Source organism: Trachurus trachurus, assembly GCF_905171665.1.
Source record: "Trachurus trachurus genome assembly, chromosome: 4".
Taxonomy (NCBI): Eukaryota; Metazoa; Chordata; class Actinopteri; order Carangiformes; family Carangidae; genus Trachurus; species Trachurus trachurus.
This window is the reverse complement of record NC_139898.1, coordinates 18,155,563-18,180,008: the sequence shown is the minus strand read 5'-3', so window position 1 is coordinate 18,180,008 and position 24,446 is coordinate 18,155,563. Positions and strand designations below refer to the sequence as shown.

The following is a 24,446-nucleotide window of genomic DNA, read 5'->3' as shown; positions in this document are numbered from 1 at the left end:
GATAACCGTAACTGAACCTTAATTGGATCCTTGTAGACAAAAATTCTTAACTTTTCTGTGTCACGTACATTGTAATGTTGGAATAATGATTCATTAAGGATTTACTGTATTATTAACATTTATTATACCATGGCTCTGGCTGAATACTTAATTCTGATTGGCTGCAGGGGGTCCATTAAAAAGGTTTATAGGACACCTATAAAGACGTTCTGGTCAAATTGCTTGATGACAGTTCTAAATGATTGCGGTGGCTCAGCTGCTAATTGGTAACCATGGCAATGGAGACTCAGAGCATAACAAGTTTTCTTCAGCGCATCATCCTCTGACCAAGCGGTAAGAAGTGCACTTGCCCTCTGAAATAATACTTTGTCACATAACGTTAAGCCATCATCTCACTTCCCTTCACAGATCAACTGTTATGCTGCAGTAGAGTGGCTATGGCTCTACGCTGTGGTCACAGAGGGTTTCCTTTTTCTCGCCTGCGGACTAAATAGTCCGCTCAACTGTGGACCGATACCCGATACCCGATACTGGTATCGTTATTGGTATCGGTGCATCCCTAGTTCTTTTTCTCTCATATTCAGCAAGTCAAATGACTCCATTCAAACGCACTGTACTCATTGCTGGACCATTGAACATAAATGCCACCTGAGCTGTGTAAACATAGTGTACTCTATAAAAACTCAGTGGAGGCTGGGGACCTGAGGATGGACGTGGAGAATCTTTTAATAATGTAAATGACATTCATAAATGCACACGCTCACAGTGGCTGAGTGGATGATAACAAGAGAGACATCTGTCGGTGAATAACAATTTTTTGTGATGCTTGCAAAATGTCTGTTGAGACATCCAATTGTTACTGTCTGTGTAAAACAGAGGAGGATTGTTAAATTCCCTGTACTCTGTGTGAAAATGCCCCTAGCGATAGACGACCTTGGATTTGCTTCACCCATCATTTGTAACAAAGAAAATGTTTTGTGGAGGCAGGCTGAAGCATCCCCCGCAGAGTCCTGGTTTCTGATGTTGTGACTGATTGACTGAAGGTCAGCACTGTCAAAGTGCTGGGCATTCATGGCATACTATATAATCTTCTTAAGTAGTACTTGATTCATAGTCTTGAGGTTTTAGGCTTTTGGAGAGCACCGAGAGATGTTGTTGACAGAATCATGGCTTGGAGCCTTGAGTCATGTTCCCTGCTGAAAGCTGGCAGTTTAACATAGTATCCTCTGAAAATACTACATGGAGTTTAGCTGTGAGACAGAAACACTGTGATAACCAGCTTGGTGCTTAATTGGCAAAACATGTATAAGAAAAAACTAACATTATCTCTGGGTAAGAGTACTGTTTTTTAAGTCAACTCTGTGCATTCCTCTTGGTCAGCTGGTGAGCCAGCGGGTCTGACATCTACCTTCAGAGTTTTTTTGGCCTTTCCTCCGTGACATTCCCTGTTATGCTCAATGAAGTTAGTGTGTCATGACTGGGGATAGACAGGTTATCGGCGTGGCCTACAATAACGGCCGATATTCAGCATTTTTACGATATTTGATATCGGACGTTTTTCTCACCAATAACCAATAAGATAAACTTATTTTAAAATGCGCTCCTTTGGCTCTGATGCAGCCGTCTCTCTGCCTGAAGTCACCACTCTTGGCTGTGTAACAGTGTCCCACCCACAAAACCAAGATCTGTGTTGGAGTTTGTGTTATTCTACAAAAATGTAAGGTCTTTTTATCAGAGATTTTCACAGTGTCCAAAAAAACAAAACAAAAAAAACATTCAAACTGTTTACTGTATTCAGTCTAATCCCAGGTGTGTTATTCCAAATGTTGACACCAAAACTTTCATTTTTACGGCAAATGAATCTCGGTTTGAAATATCGGTTATCAGTTTCCTTGATTACTACTGTAATTACCAGTATCAGTATTGGCCCTGAAAAAAACTATATTGATCCCTAGTCATTAGGGGTGTAAGAAAATATCGATACGGCACAATATCGCGATATTTTGAACGGCGATACTGTATCGATACAAGGACGCCAAGTATCGATATTTTATTATATAAATTGAGATGAAAAAAAAAGGTGAATTTATTTTTTTTGGTACTAAAGTAGTAGTTACTTGTTCAGCCCAGTAGATGGCGTTGTTGGAGGCATCAGAGGAAGAGATCAGGAAAGCCCCATCATTGTTTAAATCAAACATAATGCACATGTTTTATAAAGTGTAGAATGTGCCACAGTGCGACCGACACCGACTGATTCTCGTCCGTAGCAAAGCAAACCCCAGTGCAGTGTGCTGGATGAGCTCGGCTTTCTACGCCATGGAGGACCAGGAGAGACCGGGGCTGCACCTGGTGCAACCCCACTGAGGCGTCACCTCAGGCGGCTTGTCAGATCACCTAAACGGGGCAAGCCAGGCTGCGTCTGTGCCGAGCTACATGCTAATCCACACACGCTAACAGCGCCTGCACTCATGCCACCAAGCGTCCGCTCCCTCGTCAACAACACGGATTACTGCAGACTGTTCACAGCTTCTCAGCGTAGCGGAGGAGCCGCTGTGTTCACGTTGTCACGGAAACCAGGTAGAACCGGAGCACCGCGAGCGCTGCAGCCCAGCTGGAGGAGCTAATGCTACAGAGCTGACCATAGACTGTAGAGCCGACAGGCTCCGCTAGCCGCTAAGCTAACGGGAGCTGGTGTTGTTGTGGTGCGAGATGCCGCGGTAGGTTCCGCTCACTGCTCAGCACACGTGGAAATCCACAGCTGTTTGTTGTGTTTGTGTGATGGACGAGTGTCTCTCACTGCCAGTGTCTGTGTGTGACTGCAGCCTTTATTGCCAGACAGGACGTGGAAGCGCAGGAGTGTAAATATACAGCAGGTTATGTCAGTCTCAGATAATAAGGTTATTTCATTTTTAATTTAACATTTTTATTTAAATGTAAAACTACATATTTAATTTTATTTTTACTTGTAGGAGTGCAGCAATCTACATGTTTGTATTTAATTCATTTGAACTAGTATGAAATACAAACAATTTGTCAGATGCATATATTTGCCCATTTTGCATCAATACAAAAGATTGAAGTGAGGTAAACAGACTGAGAAGTTTGTCTTATTAGAAAACACAGATGTTAACAAAGTTTTCATTTGGTGATGAATTACTACTATCATTTAATGTAAATATAGGCCTACAACTCGGATTTTAAGATGCATAATACATTCTTAGTTTTTCAGCGAACTATGTAATATCGCAATATATCGCACAATCTGGATATCGCAATATATCGCAATATATCGTATCGTGACCCAAGTATCGTGATACGTATCGTATCGTGAGGTCCTTGCCAATACACACCCCTACTAGTCATGACAGTTGGCCGTGATTTTGGGGATAGACAGGTGATGAAAAACAACCTGATCTTAGCCCCATATGAGTTCACGTGTTGAGAAAAAGATGTCGCCATTGCGCATTCAACCGCATCACTGTGACTGGTATGGAGTATAAAAACCTATTTAGAAAAAATAAATAAATAATAACTTTATTGATGTTTAAGCCTTGACGGGGGGAAAGTTAATACACTGGGGGAAACCCTGCACTTTAAATCCTAAATGCCTCAGTTTTGAGCAGATACACCAGTCATGACTATGAGGATCAAGGTTGTGTCTGCTGATGGGGGACACTGTGCTATCTGCAGCGAATATTAAATGATTGTTGTAATGTTCTTCATTGCACTTTCTGTGATTGCCATGGGGGCCAATTTTAAATAATGGTTATGAAACGATGATAACTCTGCAGAAAATGGTGACTGTAGATCCCCTGCATACATCTGGGGAGATGCGTCAGGCTCTCTGGTAGCAGGTAGCCTACAAACGTCAATTATAGGTTCACTCTTAACCCAAGAGAGCCGCTCTCTAGGCTATTCTCTCATTAAGCTCACTACAAGGAGGTTACCGCTGTCCCTTGCTGCCCTTTTCCCTTCTCTGCTCCCCTCGTGTTATACCTTCTCGCTCCACTCATATGCAAAGCATTTTGTTTACAAGTGCTTTAAGGAGTAATCTAGAAAATTATGTAATGGAAAACTTCAGCTAATTGTGCCGCTTGGGCATGACTCCAAGAGATCTCTCAGATGTTGCTGTCAAGGGAACTGTGTACCAGTTAAACTTGTCAGAGCCTTGAAGGCGGGGAGGTTGAGGTGAGGACAGGAGGAGGTGGAGACGGTGGAAAACACTACAGAAAGGGATTGAAAGGGAAGATGGCTACAAAATTTCACAGCAGAAAATTTACAACATTTGTTAGATAGAGAGACGGTTACAAAATAATTATGGCCAAAGTTTTGCAGCATACAAAGTTCACATATTGTATGTGTATGTAAATATACAGTATACTTATTTTGGATTATTATAAATCATTTTTGAAGCTTCTCTGTAATGTATCAGGTTGTTTACTCATTACAGTTGTGTGGCAACGAGCTGTTCCATGTACTCCTACGGTCCTCCTCCTTACTGGAGTTCATTTCGTCAAGCATTTCATGAGTCATCATAGTGGCTTTACATTTGTCCTTAGGCTGCAAAGTTGGCAATGAAATTGTGAAAAAGTAGTACTCTTGTGTATTTTACTTTTTAAAGGATATGACTGGGTATTATGATCTTATATTCAATAATCCCCAAAACCAACAACACGTCCTGTCTGTGGCAAGCAGCCTTCTTCCTAGTGGTAACAGGTAACAGCTATGAACTTTTACTTAAAAGAAGGTACATTCATTTGCAAAAACTGGGTGCTGTAGTTTCTAATAAACGCTACTCAAATAAGATAACTGTGGATTTGCAAGAGACTATTTAGCTACACAATACTTTTAGTACTTTTGTAATTAATGATATCAGAACATTTTGGTATTGACTGGAGAAAAACTACAGTACCCATGTGTAATTTAATGAAGGTACATGTTATCCAGTGTAATGATGTAGCTCAATGTGTCAATAGTTTTTGGACAACAGAGGCCAAAGGCTTAAAGCAATATCATGATTTGGCTATACAGGTCATATTGTTAGAGTCAGTTCATTGTTGGTTTTGGTTTCAAGAGATTTGTTGACATTACAAAACATATAGTATCAACAGCCTTATCCTTTAAGCAGCAAATAAATTAATTTCACATGCAGTGATGCAATATCCTTAAGTTCCCAGTAAAGTGTGGTTTTGTTTTGTTTTTTGTTTTTTTGCAGCTCCTTTACTCTTTGGAATTTAGGATATCTGTGGTTGCAAATTAAAGCCCACATTCAGAAGCTATTTCATCTTACCAGTAGGAGTCCTCCTCGATGGCACTAAGGAATAGGGAGAACTATTCAATAATAATTATGGGTTTTCACCTTGGTGTTGCTGCTGCTATAGAGATAAATATATGTTCATGACATTGTGTTTCAGGCTGCTTCTGTTTTTGGGCTTCCTTCGAAGTTTTTCTCATCCATCTCTGAGAGCCTGGGCTGAGCCGAGACCCCTGACTCTGTGAAGTCCATTGAGATATCGTAAGTAATTTTACGCTTTACAAATAGACTTGACTTGACTTGACATGTGGCGTAGAGGAGCCACAGCCCTGTCACTTAGCCTCTGTCACTTGCTAAGTGACATCAAACTGGGATGCGGTGCCCCTCGGACTGCAGCCTCGGCCACTGGAGAGTAGTCCAACCACGAGTTGTGTCTGGCCACATCGAAATGACTTCAAATGGTTGGTTTGACACTGCAGTTATTTATAATATGTCTAAGCAAACTGGTGTGCAACACAGTCCAGTGAGTCATGATTTACAGTCTTGAAAATCATGGGATTGAAATGAAGTTCTTTACATAAGAAAGAAAAACATAACCCTAATCTGTTTTATTTCCTGTTGCGTGCTTTACTCAGTTCTGGCATTAAATATTAACTGGTCTCACTAAAAACAATGCTGACTTGCAACAGCTGCCTAGTCTTCTGTGTGTGCTTGCATACGAAAGAGTCGGTGTGGTGCATAGCGAAGGTAAGCAGGTCCGAAGAGCAGTCATTTTCAAAAATCATGGCTTTTGGTGGCACACTCAGTTTGTTGCAGCTGCAGCTCTGAGCAAATACTTGACGGCGATGTTGCAGGTACTTACTGTGAAGGTGAGTTGACTGACAGCAGCACTTGCCACTGTCATATTTTCAGGTTGAAATATAAATGTAATTCTACCGCAATTTGGCCAATAAAAACCCTTTTTAAACCTGTTTAAAGGTCATATAGTCATAGGATGAAATTGTTTGTTTTAAATTGGCTCTGTTTTTTGTAGCAAAATATAGTTGCTACCACATGGCTAGGGCTGGGTAGCGTGTTTGAAAGCATATCAAGAAAAATAGACAAATTTACTCTTATAATGATAAATGTAACAATGATTCTTTATACATCAGTTCATATATTTCCTTTTGTCATGTTGGCTCTTGTCTGATATGTTTGTCCAGTTTAATTGCACTGTGACTGGTCTGCTGGCCACATGCTTGGTTCTGGTTACATACAGAGTGTGGTGTTCTTTGACTCTCCACCGGCAGAACCAAAATTTCCACGACAAGAGTAATTGGTTGTTGTAGCTATTGTCATTTTATAGACTAAAATTGCAATATGAATACATGTAGTTTGGTAGTTGGAGAGCCATAATGACAGTGATGTGATAAACTACTGTAGGTTTATGACAGTAGTCATGGTAGCATGCCTCATAAAACAGTGTGACATGCTTGGTGTTGTTATTGGATGGAAGCTGTGACTCAGTGCAGTCTGTAGCTAATGTGAGGTAGACAAAGTATTGACTCGGCAGCTCTGAGTGCATGAGCATGTCCTTGTGTGTTTATTATGAACAAACTATTGTTTGATACCGGAAACATGAAACTCATTACTCCTAAGTCCTGTGAGCCAGTAGATTCATCTGATGCTCCATGAAAAACTTACTGTAATGAGCTAGATGAAACAGTTCAAACCCTGTTGTGCCGTGATAATCTGACATAAGAGCAGTAAACTGGACGTATGTGTTTGTTCTCTCAGTCGATACTGTCTCTGTGTTCTCTTAAGAATCAAGGTATTGTTGTTTGCAAGTGGTCAAATGTTATAAGCAGGATATTATTGACCTATTGTCACAGTAATATTGATTTCTATGACACTACAGCTGGAACTTTATCTTGGGTATTATATCAATTCAAAATACGTAGATGCACCAGGATTACTTGAGTTGTTATAGAAGGTGTTTCATCATTGCATTGATAGGCAGGAATTTCAGCAAAGATGAATCATGATTTACACATTAGAGGAAAATGAATCTCTTAAAGGTATAAAGTCGTAACATGTGTCAGCAAAAATGCTGTTAAGCCATTATTGAATCGTCTTGGTTGTATGACAGCTTATCAAACCAGGCATTGTATTAGAGAATCAAACATGTACAAAGCAGGGTGTTAAAGCACAGATAAGAACACACACACACACACACACACACACACACACCCGCATACACACAGACCCGCATACACACACACACACACACACACACACACTGTGCAGAAGCAATCAAGGGCAGAACAAGATAACTCATATTGGCATCTGGAGCATCAGCTTCATCCAGCTGTAACACCTAACAAGCAAAAGAGAGGAGGTGAAAAGCGGTCGCATTAACATTTGCTGCACTATTCTGTACACACAGAGCTCAGTCAACAACTTAATGCCATGTTGTGTGACTTGTGTGCATTCTGAATGTGCATTCATACACTATGCTGAGGATCAACTGCTTATGAGTGGTAAAAGTTGTTGAAGTTTTTTCTGTCCTGATTAGGAATGGGAGATTACATTTGTGTTGACCCTCTGGTTCATCATCCCCATAAACATTAAAAACAATGTTAAGAAGAGCACTACAAATCTTTCAAAGGCTAATTTCGGAAGAAAGAAAAAATCTAACAAGGATAATTGCAGCAATTTTCTGCTGCTACAAATCACAAAATCGTTATTCACTCTAATACTGTAGTCATGCTATAGAAGGGCTTATACCCCATAGAGCAGCTGGCAATAAAATAATTGTTGCTTCTTTGTTAGATTCAACACTGAAAAGGCTAAAGTGAGTTAGTAGACAGTGGAGGTCAGTTATAGGACACTCAGAGACTGTTGTTTCAATATAACCAGCACAGGAGGATGTTCCACTTGGAGGCAGGGGAGGGAGGGTGGGGAGGTTTCTGAAATGGTTCTGCCCACCTTGGTAGTCACTGTGAGGAGGGGCTTCCCTTCAGATGACGCCTTACTTGGTATCTCCTTCAGGACCATGGCAACAGTCTTATCTGCAGCCCTAGAGTCTTTCCCCTACAACAGTGAAATCAACAATGACTTGCGTCAGGACAGTTGGTCAACTCAGTGCTTTTTGCCCCCATCCGGGGCATCTTACAGAACAGACTTTACCTTATGATGATGGAAATACTAAAGTGTGTGGAGCTTTCTAACAATAAAACATTGACTTAAGACATTTCCACAAGACTATGGCAATGAAAAGAGGGTCACTGCACAATGTGGAGGGTTGACAATGATGAACATGGTCGCCCACAGACGTATTTGTCCACAGTGTGATGACAGAATATAGAACAGAGCTCATTTCCCAAACCCCATTATTTGCTATAGGAATTACTGCACAGGACTGTATGGATATGGCAGATGAAGGCGTATTGCTATTTGCTTTTCATATATTGCTGTTGGTGGTGACTGTAAAGCTGCAATACTCTGGCAGACGTTTTTCATACTTTTCTGGTCCAAATACGTAGTTTATCAGGAAAACAATCACCACTTAAGAAAATGCTTAATAGTTATTAGCAGCATTAGCCTAAAAAAAACAGTCCTCGGTGTGTTTGTGTTTTCAAAGCTGGTTGATCTGTGACGTTTTCCCCCAAAGTAACAAGAGAACAGGATGTCACTGAATTGAGCCCTCATCTGTTATTATTTTGGAGGTCTTTTTTTTGTCTTTTCTAATCAGCACTTCCTTTGCACACAACATTTCCTCTCTTTTTATATGCTTGAGTGTCTGTGCTGATTGTTGAGTGACCATAATGATGTGATTCTGGCAGGGAAGATTTGCATTTCATATCCTCCTCCCTCTCCTTCTTTACCATTTCCTGTCTGTATCCAGACTGACACTTGTCCAATGAAGTCAAAAGTTTTTTAAAGGCCTCTGTCTGACAAATTGCTCGTATACTTTGGGCTGTAGTCAAGAAGTTCTCTACAAAAATGCAAATCAATATGTTCAATTCCTGAGTTGTAATTTCTGGAAATACTCAGTTGTTAACAAATGTTATGTTAACTAAAACAACTATTTTTGTCATCACCGCCTTACATAATCATTTTTAATCCATTGGGGGAATCAGTTGCTGTGCTTGTCTTTCTGACAAACACTGTGAAGCTGTATTTTCCAAATTAACAGCCATTTGTTAACAGCTGCTCCCAAGAGACACATATAAATGAAACTAAAAAGATAAAGAGAGAAATAGCACTTTTTGATTCAGTGAAGCTGCTTCACTACTGGTTGCCATTTTCCCAATTAGTTTTTTGTGTCATGACTTTACATAAGTTAAAGCAGGAGGGATATAAACCTATAGATTGAGACTTTAATGTGACCTTCACTATGAGAAAACTTACCCTCGGAGCATTAACTGTCCTGCCCTCCATCAAGCCCTGCTTGAAAGAAAAGTGTGTAGCGCTTGTCCGATAATTGCCAAAGCCACATTACATAACAGTAAAAATTGATTACATAAGAGGTCAAATCGATTTCTCCAGTCTATTGTCATCCTCTTCACCTCGACTTTATGACAGAAGCTGGACTGCAGAGACCACCGGCTTTCTCGCCGACATTTACTTTCACAATTTACCCATAACCGGGAGATTATGTAGTACGCTATTAATCATCGTGAGGCACACAGATGTCGCAGAATTCCCTCTGTCACAGGAGACTACACTTTTCATCTCAGGAAAGAGCTCATCCTTCTGCAATTAAATTTTTTGACCACAGAGAGACAAGAAAGAGAGTGAAAGGTTCTGGTTATCGCACTCAGTTTCTACATTTCCTAGATTGTGAAGCTGCCTGTTGAAGCAGAACATGAGGCAACACTGGAAGCCTTTTAGCAGGATCATATTAGGGCCTTTCACATTTCCACTTGGCAGAAAAATGAATCAGGCCTCTGCTGATTCCCTGAACTGATGTCACAAAATACATGTGCCTGCCTTGCCTTGAGAGGGTATTCCCTTGAAAGACTAATCTTCCCAATAAAGTCCCAAAAGCTGCCTGTACCCACTCATTGGCTTAGACTCACTCTGTAGAATCGAACAACACAATTGGCTAAACGGCTGCCAGAGGCAAAGTGGCATGTGTGTGTTCATGATGATTCTGAAAAGCCCTAAACGAGCCTAAACATTTGTTTTTATTTTTTCTCAATGGCAGATGATGACGTTTGAACAGCGCTGAATGTTCCTTCTGTGCCATATGTGCAGGTATTTTAGGAGCCAACAGTGTCGAGGATGTATTCCACAAGGCACGCAGTCAGTATGCGTGTGTGTGTGTGTGTGTTGGCTTAAAGTCTTGGCCAGCCCACTGTGTTGGTTTGGGTCAACTTTTACTAAACTGGCTCTAATTTTTAGAGTTATTATCATGGATACTGTATGTTTGGCAGCACATGAGTGAACAGTGAACAGCTATTGGGGAACTTGACACCCTCCAACACTGTTTCCCTCTTCAGCACAGCTGTTTGAAACCTTCACAATAAGATAATTATGTGTTTAAAGTAGGAGGAATGGAAGCTTTTATTTCACTGTCGAGCTTGCCAAAGGGGGAAATAATCAACATGATTTTAGACAGACATGTGAATGATTAATTTTTTTGTTGATTTCAGTGTTTAAGCTGAGTAAAATAACTATAACATTTTGATTAAATTGTTTATTTCTCTAATACAGAGGCATCTGTTGAAAGATAAAATCAGAGAAACAAATTATCCACAGCAGATGAGATTGACTGCAGCATCATGCAAACAGTCTATTATGGGGTGCTGTTGTGTCTCCCAGCCATGGTTATCTCACCAAACTAATACCAGAAAATTGGGTTTTACTGCAGAGTCATTCTCATAGGTAAGAGTGACAGTACTTTTACTTTCATGCTAAAGCAGTATCCTTGGAGAAAGCTGAGTTTGTTTGGGCACAGGAAGGACCATGTCTTGACCATGACTCAGCACATTGTTTCAATGGCAGCGATGATTTCTGCTTCCTGATGCAGTTGCTGTTTTCAAACTCACCATCTGTATTCAATTACAAATACTGATGAACCCTTGAACTCAGATTTTAAAAGATATATATATTTTTTAAATGTGCTGTTGAAGAGGGCTCCGTTTATATTTGCAAGCAATTTTAATAGGGCTCTGGCATTTGGTGAATTTACAGTAGCTCAGTTCTGGCCAACCCTTGATTATTCTCTGTAGTTAAATTTTAAAATCTAGAATATTCTCTCCCCTTTTGTAGTTTTTTTTTTTTTTTCAGATGTTCTCCTGCAAGGTTTTGTATTTGTAAAGTGAAGTCTAACATGACCTGACCCAGGTTACAACTCTGCTCATTACCTGGTTTAACAAAAGTCTGGCACCAAATTCTTGCTGTGTTCAAACCTGTGTTTCGAGTATGGGACCACTGAAGGAAGGTTATGTAACGTTACCAAACGAAACATAACTAAACTAAAGATTGGATGGCAAAGTTATTATGGAAGAGAGATGGAGAGGATTAATAACCTGAACAGGTAATGCATCTCAAACAACACAGGCATGGTGGCTCAGACTAATGATGAGTAAAATTAAGTTTTTAATGCAGCACTGCCATATTGTCCCACCCTCTGTGGCATTCACAGGACAGTAATGAAATAATCTATACTGAATTTCATGTATCGCTGCTTCTGCACAAGGAAATTAAGTTTGTTACCATACCAAACTGCTTTCGATGATGAAATACTATCGGGACACAGCAGCAGTGCTGTAGCTTTAAGTTACATAGAGGGGATCATCCTTTATGGATGTTTACATGTCAAAAGTAGGAGGGGCTTATTTGCTTATAATGAAACCGTGCCTACTTTGGTGTGTGACAGTGGAAACAGGTTCCTGTTGTCCCCTCTAGACACTGACCCTCCTGCCATTGTATAGATCTTAAACATATTGGTTTGTTTGCTTAGGCTTTAAAAAACAACAACTTTAGTTTAACAAAGCTATTCTACTGTATCATCCATATAGAGTACATATCGAGCTTTTGACAAACACCCAGGATTTAACAATTGCTCTTACTGTATATGCTGCTAATTAGCAATTAAGCTCCCTTCACAGAAAGATCTATCACTGCATTGAGTTCTCTTATTTTTTGTATAAAGTGCAGAGTGTAAAGCGCTTATTAAATAAAAGATGTACTACATAGTAGTCCCATTCCTTATAGTTCCTGTAAAAACAGGATTTCATGAGGGAATTCCAACTGCTCAAAATCAGGGCACCTTACTGCAGATGCGTTTTATCGTGTTAAAATTGTGACATTTAAGTCCTGAATTATACAGGAGAGAGGAAACTTCCCTACAAGATCCATTTCTGAGCCAGATGGAGAAGAATGGCCACATACTATATATAAAAGCATGGGTTTTACTCAGGCAAAAAGTTTCAGTCCCATTGGAAAGAATGCTTAAACACATGTTTGTTTATGCCATTACACACACAGTGTTCATATTCAGGTGTGCTGCCAAATAAGGGAACAACATCAATTTTCCCATCTATTGTAAATAATGGAGACATGCACAGACATGTTGCCATGTTTGCCACATGCTACAGCTGGCCATAATAATGCAGTGGTTTTTTTTTTGAAGCGCCTCTCTTCACTGCTGGCAGACCTCTAGCCTCTCACCTCTCACATGATTCGCTCTTGGCTTCAGAAAGAATCTGCAAACAATAGCTGGGATGCCTCTCTGCAGATAGAAAATTGATCATAGTCAGGGATGAGCACACACTCTATGTACATGAGAGGAGAATACATGGCGCACTCCTTGCTATGGAGAGATGCTACACAGTGGTGGATAATGAATGGATCGCTGCCGCTTCATAATTCATGCCGACATAAACTCACTGAGCTTGTGTAAATAAGTTCCTCTTAATAAACTCCCGACAGGGGGCCAAAGTTCATGCTGCCAAGAAGGGCTTCAATCAACCTTCTGGTCCTCAGAGTCAGTGATCAGCTGGCAGTTGCACTGAAGTCACACGCTCAGCTTCCAAATGACTGAAACTGGGCCTGATCACCAGTGCGCTGGGGATTCGACAAATCTTTGCAATTTGGATGGGCAGAGTTGTGGAAAGTGTGAAAGAGAGTGGTTAAGGATGACGTTAGCAGGGAAGATGAGCTGAAGGAGCTTCAATAATGTATTTTTCTACAACACAGTGAAATGCCCCAGTTATTATTTCATACATATATTAATTACACCAAGAAGCACAGTTTTCTAACCTGAGTTGAGAAGGAGGACATTTGGACTCGTTATGTTCTATATAGATAGATATATAGAAGATACATTTCCCCCTGACACAAATTTATGTTATTAATTTTTCTCTCCTCCAATCTTTTTCTTTTCCCGTGCAAATTACTGACTTAGTTTATGCATCCCAGGACTTTTTTTTTTTAAAGGAAAAGGAGTAAAAGGAAAAGTCTCTGGTTAGACTGGTCACATCTGGTAAACACATACAAACAAATGGTGGGGGCAGTCGTAATAAGCCTGTACTCTGCTCTAAAGGGGCCTGTAGCTGAAAAGGGCAGAAACTGTTGGTTAAGAGCTGCAGTAATGGTCATTTAGTGAGTAGCCACAAATGTATGCAGTTGTGCGCCAGGAGAAGCAGCAAATTACCACATCTCCTTAAGTACACATCTAGCTGTGCCACTCTCTTGACTTTGAGGCAGGCAGGTCTGACAAAAATGACACTGTGTTAGTGTTGCTGCTGGATTTGCTGACACCAAATTGGAAATTATTGGCCAGTGTTATCATACTTGCACATTAATATGGCAACTTTCAAAAGAAAACACACACACACACACACACACACACACACACACACACACACACACACACACACACACACACACACACACACACACACACACACACACACACACACACACACACACACACACACAAAAGGTGGTGTGTTATAGGATCCCTATACTCCAGATATTAAAGCCAATAAGTGACATCCAGTAGTGCTAATACTTCAAATAAGCTAGGCTAATACCTATAAATATTACCATGGGTCTTCAATTTTATTACTGCCGTTTCAGCTGAGGCAGCTCATGAGGAAGTTTTCTATCAGTGTGACATTTTCTGCCACTGTTTATTGGCTTTGGTACACTTTATGGGGATTGCTTCTCATAATGAATGGGGATTGGAGGGAGCTACACATAATATGTCACTGAAAACTGCTACGTGATGTGGTCTTGAAAAGTAATTTGAAGAATTTACTGTGCTCACAGCTGCTCATACATCACTGTCCCAAACTATTGGCCTGTACTGTACTACTTTGCAGCAGTGTCATGTCAAAGACAAGAGATTTTTTTTTTGGATGATGATGGCTAATACAAATCATGTCCAGAGTTACAGCCTGAAGCTCAGAGAAATTTACATCCCAGTACAAATAACTACCCCGTATGCCAAGTCTTGTCTCGTGAGAATACATTTATTATACACTCATCTTCTCAGAGAGGTTTATAAAAACTTTAAAAATGTAAGATGAAGTCATTGTCAGTCCAATAAACATGTCTGAGCATGAGACATCATCTAACTCTCAAAGCCTAAAAGGGTTTTAAGGCATTCAGATTCGGGGCGCTTTTGGTTTGTGAGGCAATGTTCTTTTGTGCTTGTGGCAAAATTATATTGTATAATTGCAATTATTCTAATGTGCACATAATTATAAGCCTGAAACACAGCATGGTGGATTTATTTCTCCTCTCTAATCAGTATTTGATTCCTTGGTTACCTTATTTCCTTCATAACACAAGTGCAATTCAGGCCACTGAACTAATTAAAGACACAGAAGCCACAGCAAAGTCATCTGTTTTTAATTGTTTCTCATGTGCATACAGTAATGACATCTAATGCAGCATAGAAAATATTTATTATTGTGCAAGAGACAAAGTTAGGAATTGTGATTTCTCAGGATTGTTTTGAGAAAAGATGAAATGTTTCATGGTTACAATTTGCCTTAATTTTTTTTTTGCATTGAGTTAAAGGAATATTTCAACATTTTGAGAAATGCACTTATGTGCTTTTCTGCAGATAGTTAGATTGGCATCAGCTTTGTGTGTACAGTTAATATTATCTTAAGCCTGCAGCTATAGACAGATTGGTCCAAATGTGTTTACTTTACTATTGAACCATCTGTAAAGAGCAGTACAATTCGATAATGAATTATAGGATACCATAATTGATGTTGTGGCAACTGAAGATGCATTAAATGGCTGACCTAGTCATAATATCACACAGTTGACACTATAATTAAAATACATAAACCCAACAGTAATTCTGTGATGTGAAATGTATTCAACTGAAAGCTCTCTAATCACTTCAGCTTCCTATTTGTTTTGAGCTTTTCAACTTTTAAAGCAAACCGGCTTATTCCATTTGCACAGATTTTCACCCACAGATTGCTTGGACAGCAGTGCTTAGCTGGTGATCTGTGTAAAAGTGTTTGCCTGTCGTGAATGTCTCCCATAGTACTGTGGCAGACATGTCTGTATGGATTTAAGCTTTGGTCATGATTTAAATCCCTCGGTCAACAAAAGAGGTTTGAGGCGATTTGCTGAAAGCCACCCCGAGGCTGCATTTCTGCACCTGCAGCATTTAACTACTGGAAGGTCTGTCAGGCTGCTGCTGCAAATCAGAACTAATGCAAATATTTTTTCGCCTAAGCTTACTCAGGTGTCATGGAGGTGAGGTTGGCATTGTGAGTTTGGTGAGACAATTACAAGCAAGAATCTGAGCCCACCGCAGTTGTTCCCCTTTCTGTTCTGGTTAAGTGCAGGAAAAAAATATTGAAACTATTGTTTGCTTTGATAGAACCCAAAATCCATTGTGTCACATATGCAGCTCACTGATTGCATTCCCATTATCACAAGAGGAACAGGTGTATATTTGTCACCTCTACATTTTGTTTAAGCTGCGGCACGGTGGCACAGTGGTTAGCACTGTTGCCTCAAAGCAAGAAGGTCCTGGGTTCGAATTCCCGGCCGCCCAGGTCCTTTCTGTGTGGAGTTTGCATGTTCTCCCCGTGTCTGCGTGGGCGCCCCTGACCAAAGGCACTGGCTCATAATCTGGAGTTGGTCCCCGGGCGCCGCACCGTGGCTGCCCACTGCTCCTCAGGGATGGGTTAAATGCAGAGAAAGAATTTCACTGTACTAGCTGTATATGTGACAAATAAAGTACCTTTACCTTTACCTTTACCTTTACCTTTACCTTAACTCAGTCTAGTTCACTAGTTAACCATGGTTACACAATCCATTTAAAGGGGAATTGCTCTTTTTTACAATCTGGACCTTATTTCTAGCATAAAATACGATCATTTACTCACCCAGAAAACTTTGGTGTTATTACAAGTCGTTCCGACGAAATTAGATCCAGCCGAGAGCCGCGTATATCCATATAATGCGAGTACACGGGGCAGCGCAATGCAGCCTCTAAATAACACATTATCTGCCGCGAAACTCGTTGATTTCTAGTAGTAGCTAGTGCCAGTATTTTAAAAAAAAGAAGTATTTATTTATTTTTTTCACGTGTGTCTACGTGCGGTGCGAGAGAGGCGGCAGTTTGAGAGGCTGACTGGCAGAGATGAGAGCAGGTGAAACGCTAGCATGGTTATTTAAAACACCATCTCTGATCTCTGCCTGCACATAGACACACATACAGGGTCGCATTCTAAATGCGCTATATCGCGCTAACTGCTCAGCTGCAGCGCTATATCGCCCCCCCCCCGTCGGACCAAGGACACCCCCCCCCCCCCGTCAGTCGCGCCATGGTCTCCTGAAATCCTGTGGGAAACACTGCTAGTGCTATTCCCCTCTGAGTCCGGGGTTAGCTGTTATCAACATCCGGGGTATGTAGGTTGACCTCTGACATGGATGATATCATCTCTGAGCGCCGCGCAGCTTGTTGCTACCGCTAATGCTACGGTTCGTTTCTGGTTGTTTCCGACTTGTCAGAACAAAATTAGCAGCTGGATGAAGTTCAGCTTCCACAGACTTCCTCTCCACCACCTGGATTTACTAAAGCTCTGGTTTGTTGCTCTAAAAATGGACCCAAATGCCGAAGCCGAATTATTATTATCGGAATGAGCCAGGCAGCGCTCGGAGATGACATCATCCAGGTCAGAGTTTAGTAGGTCAACCTACAGACCCTGGATGTTGATAACAGGTAACCCCGGACTCAGAGGGGAATAGCACTAGCGTACTATAACAAAATATTGGTGAAATCAACACGTTTCGCGGCAGATAATGTGTTATTTAGAGGCTGCATTGCGCTGCCCTGTGTATATGGATATACGCGGCTCTCGGCTGGATCTAATTTAATCGGAACGATTTGGAATGACACCAAAGTTATCTGGCTGAGTAAATGATCGGATTTTATGCTAGAAATAAGGTCCAGATTGTAAAAAACGACAATTCCCCTTTAAATAATTTATTAGATTAATGATTGAGTCGATACTTCACTACCTTTTACAATTCTTAGTAAATTCTGTATTGACTCAGTTGAAGTGTGAATTTTGGATGCAATTTGAGTTTGGCAAATTCTATCTTGGGTGTTTTTTGTGAGTGATACTTGAAATCTTCTGAATTGTTCTCGGGGGGGATAACTGTCTGGTTTCTGCCATAGCATCTTAAACACTATTATTTTGAAATACTGTTTAACCTTGGTCTGCCGTGAATGTCATGTTTGCCGAGGCTCGATAGAGCCCGGCCCCACGGGACCATATAAAACCAAAACAAGCTGCTATTGTGGCCATTATCTATAACCTCAGTTCCTGATTTGTTAACCAATGAGAAACCGATGTATAAACCAGAGGTGAAGACGAAGACGACGTGCACATGCAGGAAACTTGGGGGTATACTCTGCAACATAAGTAGGCTACAGTACATTGCCAAGATGCAGAAATGGCTTAGAAATAGCCAAAGGCAAGAAGGTCAGAACCACAAAAAATAAAAAAATAAAAAAGAGGTGCAAACACCAGGAAAGTGCAAAGAGCTTGTTACGGTCCTTCCCTTGTGACTGACCCCAGATGACAGACACACAGAGATGGCTGGACTGAAAAACCTCTGTCTTGAAAGCGCAATTTCTTCCAGTACTCTCAATGGTCATTTGAAAACATGGTGGAGAGGCCTTGTGGAGTTGGAGGGCATAGACTGGTTGAGAATTCGCTCTGTTTCTGCTTGACAAATTGATCTACTACTCTAAACTGGGAAGTTTCCCTGAGTGGATTTTCTTTCTCTCTTTCGTCAAGTAATAAAATTGAGGACTTGTAGTTATTAATTGTATATCCTGAGATGCCACCAAAGTTTTTTATTATCTCCAGCAACACAGGAATAGTTCTACTAAGGTGTGAGATAAACAGAATGACGTCATCTGCATATAACGCTAATTTATGCTCTGTATGACCTATTGTTATTCCAGCTATTTCAGTATGTGTTCGTATAGCTATTGCTAATGGCTCGATTGCTAGAGTGAATAATAGCGGAGATAGGGGACACCCTTGACGGCATCCTCTTTTAATTGTGATTGGCTCTGATAAATTTTTGTTTGTTAATATTTCTGCTGTAGGGTTTAAGTACAGCAACTGAACCCATGTTAAAAATGTATTGCCACATCCAAATCTTCCTAAGATGTTAAAGAGATAAGGCCACTCCACCTTATCAAAAGCTTTCTCAGCATTTAAAGATAGGAGGGCCTTATCGGAGGGGTCTTTTAAACCTTGAATAACATTAAGGACCCTTCTGACGTTATGGAATCCTTGGCGTCCTTGAATGAACCCATTTTGATCCCTATGTATTATACTAGGTAATACATCTTGGAGCCTTCTTGCTAAAATTTTGCACAAAATTTTAAGGTCAGAGTTTAATAAGCTTATAGGTCTCATATTTTCACATCTGTTGCTAGGCTTTCCTGGTTTTGGCAACAGTGTTATTACAGCACCAGTCATTGATTTTGGTAGGCTACCACTGTGGAATGCTTCTAAAAATACTTCTAGTAATGGTTTCAGTAATTTGGATTTAAATTAAGATAGAACTATTTAAGACTTATATTAACACAAACATTCCGTTTACTTCTGCTTTAAGTGTTGCTCTCCTTGCATCAGCGATGGTAGCTACTGTATAGTATGTTGTCTTGTTGTTTGCTCTGTGTCACGTTATTCATCCATACAATGCGCAAAATATTTTTTAGCCATGGAGACCTAACAGTAGATTTATTTGGTTGGGTACATAATTCCTGTCACTGGTGCGATGGTTAGCACTTTTGCCTCCCAGCAAGAATGTCCTGCAGTGGAGTTTGCAGGTTTTCACTGTGCCCCCAGGTTCTCCGGCTTCCTTCCAGCAGACATGCAGACGTGTTGATTGGCCACTCTAAATTGCATGCAGATACAGTAATACATGGATAATAGTATAGAAGACAATGGATGGATCTTCTGTCACTGTAGTTTTGTAACAGCAGTCTCAGTAACTATCTCTCTCTAGTTGTGTTTGTGTGCCTGTCATTCTTTTTGATGACATTTGATATCATAGGGTTTATTTTGCTTCCGCTTTGACAAAGAGTATCCACTTTCACAGTATATGAGACGCTGTGGAACACAACACTGTCTTTGGTTTGGCGATATGTGTCTATATATTTGGAACACACAGCTTCTGAAGCAGCAGTGAGCAGAGCGGCGTATTTGTTTTGCTGCTGAGTTCAGATATCAATCATCTTTCTCCAGCGCTGCTTACTGAAGCTTTAATTAACTGCAGTTTCATCAAACAGGCAAGATCTAACTGTGCATTATTAGATTTACGTACAGGAAAATAATCATTCCACTTTGAATCTAATTTCAGCACGGCACAATTGAATATATTTCAGTGCGGAGAGGATCTGCCGTGACCGAGCTTTCACAAAAATGAAGTGACACTCCGGGGAAGGCAGAGGACCGTAATGCCTTATAATGGGGATAGATGGCGAAAAACTGTCTCTGAGGGGGATACAGGCCTCCGCCCCCCAGGACTGCTGAGCAGATACGGCCTAAATAGACATCACTGCAAAGGCATCAGACTGCCCAGTGTGTGTCTGGACTATTATGTCCCAAAGTCTCCACAAACCTACCTCTGTGATCACACCAGTAAGGAGCACTCTGCTGAGCTACTGGTCGCTGTAGCTGAAAACACCACTGGCTGCAGCAACATTGTTTTCACAGTGACAAACCTGGGAGAAGGGTTCATGGTCAGCTTTTGATCAGAGGGATGAGTACTGTATGTGTGTACATCCGTGACACACATAACTATCTTCATCATTGATTGATAAGACAATATAGTTACCAAAGGAGTTGAGTATGTAGTTGGATCATTATCAAGTCTTGGTTTTATAACTGCAACAAAATTCAAAAAACAGAAAAGACAAAGGTGGATTTGGAAGAAAAAAAAATAGAATATATATATATATATATATATATCCTGCTTTTCATATATATATATATATATATATATATATATATATGAAAATACACTGTCAGCTGATGTAGTAAAGTAACTTGGAGTCATTTTTGCAGCAGATAAGTGCAATTCTGACTTTTTTTTATGAGTAAATGGTGTGAGTCTTTCTGAGCAGATCTGACACCAGTGCAGTGTGCTGTGCAGTACATTATATTATCAGTTTGGCACACAAACACATCTGGACAGCTACCGTCACCACTCTTAAATCTGACCACACACTGACCACAAACCTCATAGCTATTCATACTTTTGTTAGAGCCAAATCCTCAAATGGATTATTTGAGGAAAGAAAATGAGAGATTATTAGAGACCCATTGTATAAGAATAAAATTGTCTGCCTTGTTGTCATTGTTAAATGGTAGTCTTGGAAACAGTTGGATTCACTTATTACAGTTTTAAAATCATATGCAAGGAGCATTATTAGTTTCAAAACAAGAGCAAAATCAGCTGTTAAGACCAATTTAAGACCCATTTAAATGAGATCTGTTCTGTGTTTTTTGGAACCGCTGATGGTTTGAGGCTCAAAAATGCCACATGAACTACATATCACTTACTCCTAAATAATTTCCCAAGCCCTGGCCGACACGAACTTGACTTTTTCAATATCAAAAATGAATTACAATGATTAACAACTAGTCTCTCTTCATAAATGACACAATCAACTATCAATTGACTCATCTCTTTTTCATATTTTTCCAAATAGAATTAAGGCTAAGTTTGACAGGAGATTCAGCAACATGCTCTATAATAAAAAAGATCTTACTGTTTGATTGAATGGCGAGTGGCAGCTCTAAAAATGACAAATGATGCACAGAATCACTCTCTGAGTGTGAGACCCTCTTCCATTAGCCCCTAAGTACAAAATAAAGACTTTATATGCCATTACTGTTTGACAACAATCATCTCTCCATCAATCACTTGTCAATATTTATCAGTCTCTATTGATTATTCCTCATGAGTTACATTGATGTGTGGCATTTATCATTTTAATTCAGTAATGCAGATTTGTGAGCCCCAAATACAGTATGGGCTCTGAATGGAGAGCAAATAAGATTAATCTATTCACAATGTAACTGGATCGTGTCTTTGCATCTGGTGGGCACATAAAAGGCTGTCAGCTAGTTACACACGCGCACACACACACGCGCACACACACGCACACACACACACACACACACACACACACACACACACACACACACACACACACACACACACACACACACACACACACACACACACACACACACACACACACACACACACACTTTGAACATTTGTTTCATATATTGGGACTGAAGCACAGCCATTAATTTTCTAAAGATAACCAGGCTGATGTAAATGATGAGATGTGAACTGGTCTTGAATCATCTTTCTTTTTTCTTTTTAACTTGACAACAGTATTGAAATGATTTCAGCAGATGCTCTTAAAGTGCCATGCAAAAATTCAAAAAGTAGAAATGCATGCAGGGGATGGTAGTGTCGTTAAAGTTAACATTGATAAGTGAGTGATAATCTTCCACTGTTATAAAGCCATGACAGCAGTCTTACAGAGTTTTAATGAAATTTTACTTGAAAACAAAATTTGGAAATGTGGACATAGAGTTTTGCATAACATAATAAAGCACCAACATGATATATTTCCATCAATGCCATTGGAGTTATGCTTATTTCTGAACTGTGCCAATCAATAGAAAAATATTCATGTAACACTACCTGGCATACTGTACCACCTTTCCAGCTATAAAGAACCAATCACTATCAGGCAAGTAACTGTAATGTGCCATAGGCTATGTGCGTTATATTGAGCATATTAGCATATTACTTGTGGAAACATTGCATGGAAACTAATATTTGCTGACCTTGACATTTCAATCTGGAACTTCAAAAGAGCAATTGAGAAAATCTCCAGCTCAGCATCAATGAATTGTTATTTTGCAGTCTTACTGAAAGTGCTCAGAGGAACAGTGACATCTACAGTATCTGGACAACAGAGCAAAACTAATCTGCTCCTGTGTGTGGTCATGCTCAAGAACAACAAAATGATGACACTCTACTTGATTGCGCTATAGTTTACCATATGTGGTTGGTTTTTCAAAGGGACAGTCACCTTTGGACTTTGGCTGAGCTATAGGTCAAAGGTCAGGAGGAGGTCAGGAGGACGCTGTAAGAGGATCACTTACCCTGTGCAAAGCAAACGCCCACCTAGAGTGGTGAACTGAAAAAAGGGTGCTCCTCATTAAAAAAGCAGCCAGCTGAGGCACCACAACATGATACTCTCATACTAAAGCTTTAACGTCGTGGATGCAAGCGGCGTCCATGTAATCCCTGTGGATACTGTAGGCTCATGTTGAAACATGAACATGAGACACGGGCTGCTGCTCATCAAAGATTTACGCAGGATCACAGAGCATGTAAAAAGCATGTCAACTTCAACTTAGCCTGTACAAGCACCCGACTCCTGGGGCAGCTGGCATCCTACACCAGAGGATATACAGTATGTTTGACTGGACACTGTATCTTCTTGACTGAAAACACTTGTGAACGGGTGAGGGAAACGACTCAGGAAGTGTCAGCATTGGTGTTAAAAAACAGAAGATGTCCCGTGGTATTACTGGAGGCCTTTAGGCTCCTCCCACTTGGAGTACTACTCACATGAGATGTGTTTTGGCAGATGAACATTTCATTAACTAGAATCCAATTTAGCTAAGAAAAAGACAAGGATTTTTGCTGAGGTTTCTCAGTTGAGCACTTGGAGTATTGGATAATGCATTCACATTTCTCATTATAACTGCATAATATTAACATTTTTTATATTGTGTAACTCAGGCTACTTACAGTATATAGAACATATACACAGATTAAGCAGTCTGGCTGGAGGAATAGTACATGTAGGTCATGTATCCAGAAAATATTAGGATAACAAACTATTAATAAATGTGCATTTGGGCTCTTTTGTAGGGCAAACACTAGGAACTCTTCCGTATTTCTTTTTTTAGTGTTTAATAATTATAATTATATCTCAGACATAAGCCACAATTCATATGTCATTATGGCTTTGGTACTGCGCTTGAATTGCATTTGTGCTTGCTCTTATACAGTATTTCTAATTAGACTATTCATGTAAGTGTCATGTTACTCACATTTACAAACTCATGTTCACACGCTCTCACACCCTCTCAAGAGGACTGTATGTAAGATGCACTCTGCTGTGTTTACCGTTGTTTCAACATGCTCTTCTTTCCTCTCTTCCCCCCTAAAGCTGTGTTGCGTTCTCTGGAGACCACTCCACTATCAGGTACCACAGAATCGAATCAGAGGCTTTGTTTTGACTTCCACTCTTCTTAGCAGGGGAAGATAGATCTTTTTCTCCTTTTTAAATTCTGTAAATCATCTCTCATGTCTGCTGACAGAGGAGCAGGGTTGAATTGTAAAACTTTCAAGTGAAGTCTACACACAGCCCCTGCGATCGTTCTTTATGGCCATGTCAGCTGCAAGGACACCGAACAGGATTTCATTTGAGCGGCCATGACCGTGCAGTCGACACGTAAACAAATCAACCTTGTAAACCCTGCTGTCATCTGTTAAATCATTAAAGCTTTAGGAGACTTAAAATCTTGATTTTACAAATATACTGTGTTAGTGTCACTCAAGTCATAAGCTCTACAAACTCCAC

The 24,446-nt window shown here is 40.2% G+C and overlaps 1 protein-coding gene across 1 annotated transcript in view; it reads right to left on the bottom strand.

Annotated features, from left to right (window-relative positions):
- pex5la (peroxisomal biogenesis factor 5-like a) overlaps positions 1-24,446 on the bottom strand; it is a gene marked incomplete at both ends in the record, with an annotated part of 89,508 nt that overhangs the window by 40,223 nt on the left and 24,839 nt on the right. The window contains one exon of the mRNA XM_083969523.1: positions 8,222-8,326. Coding sequence (XP_083825649.1) covers positions 8,222-8,326 — 105 coding nt within the window. The remainder of the gene's footprint in view (positions 1-8,221; positions 8,327-24,446) is intronic.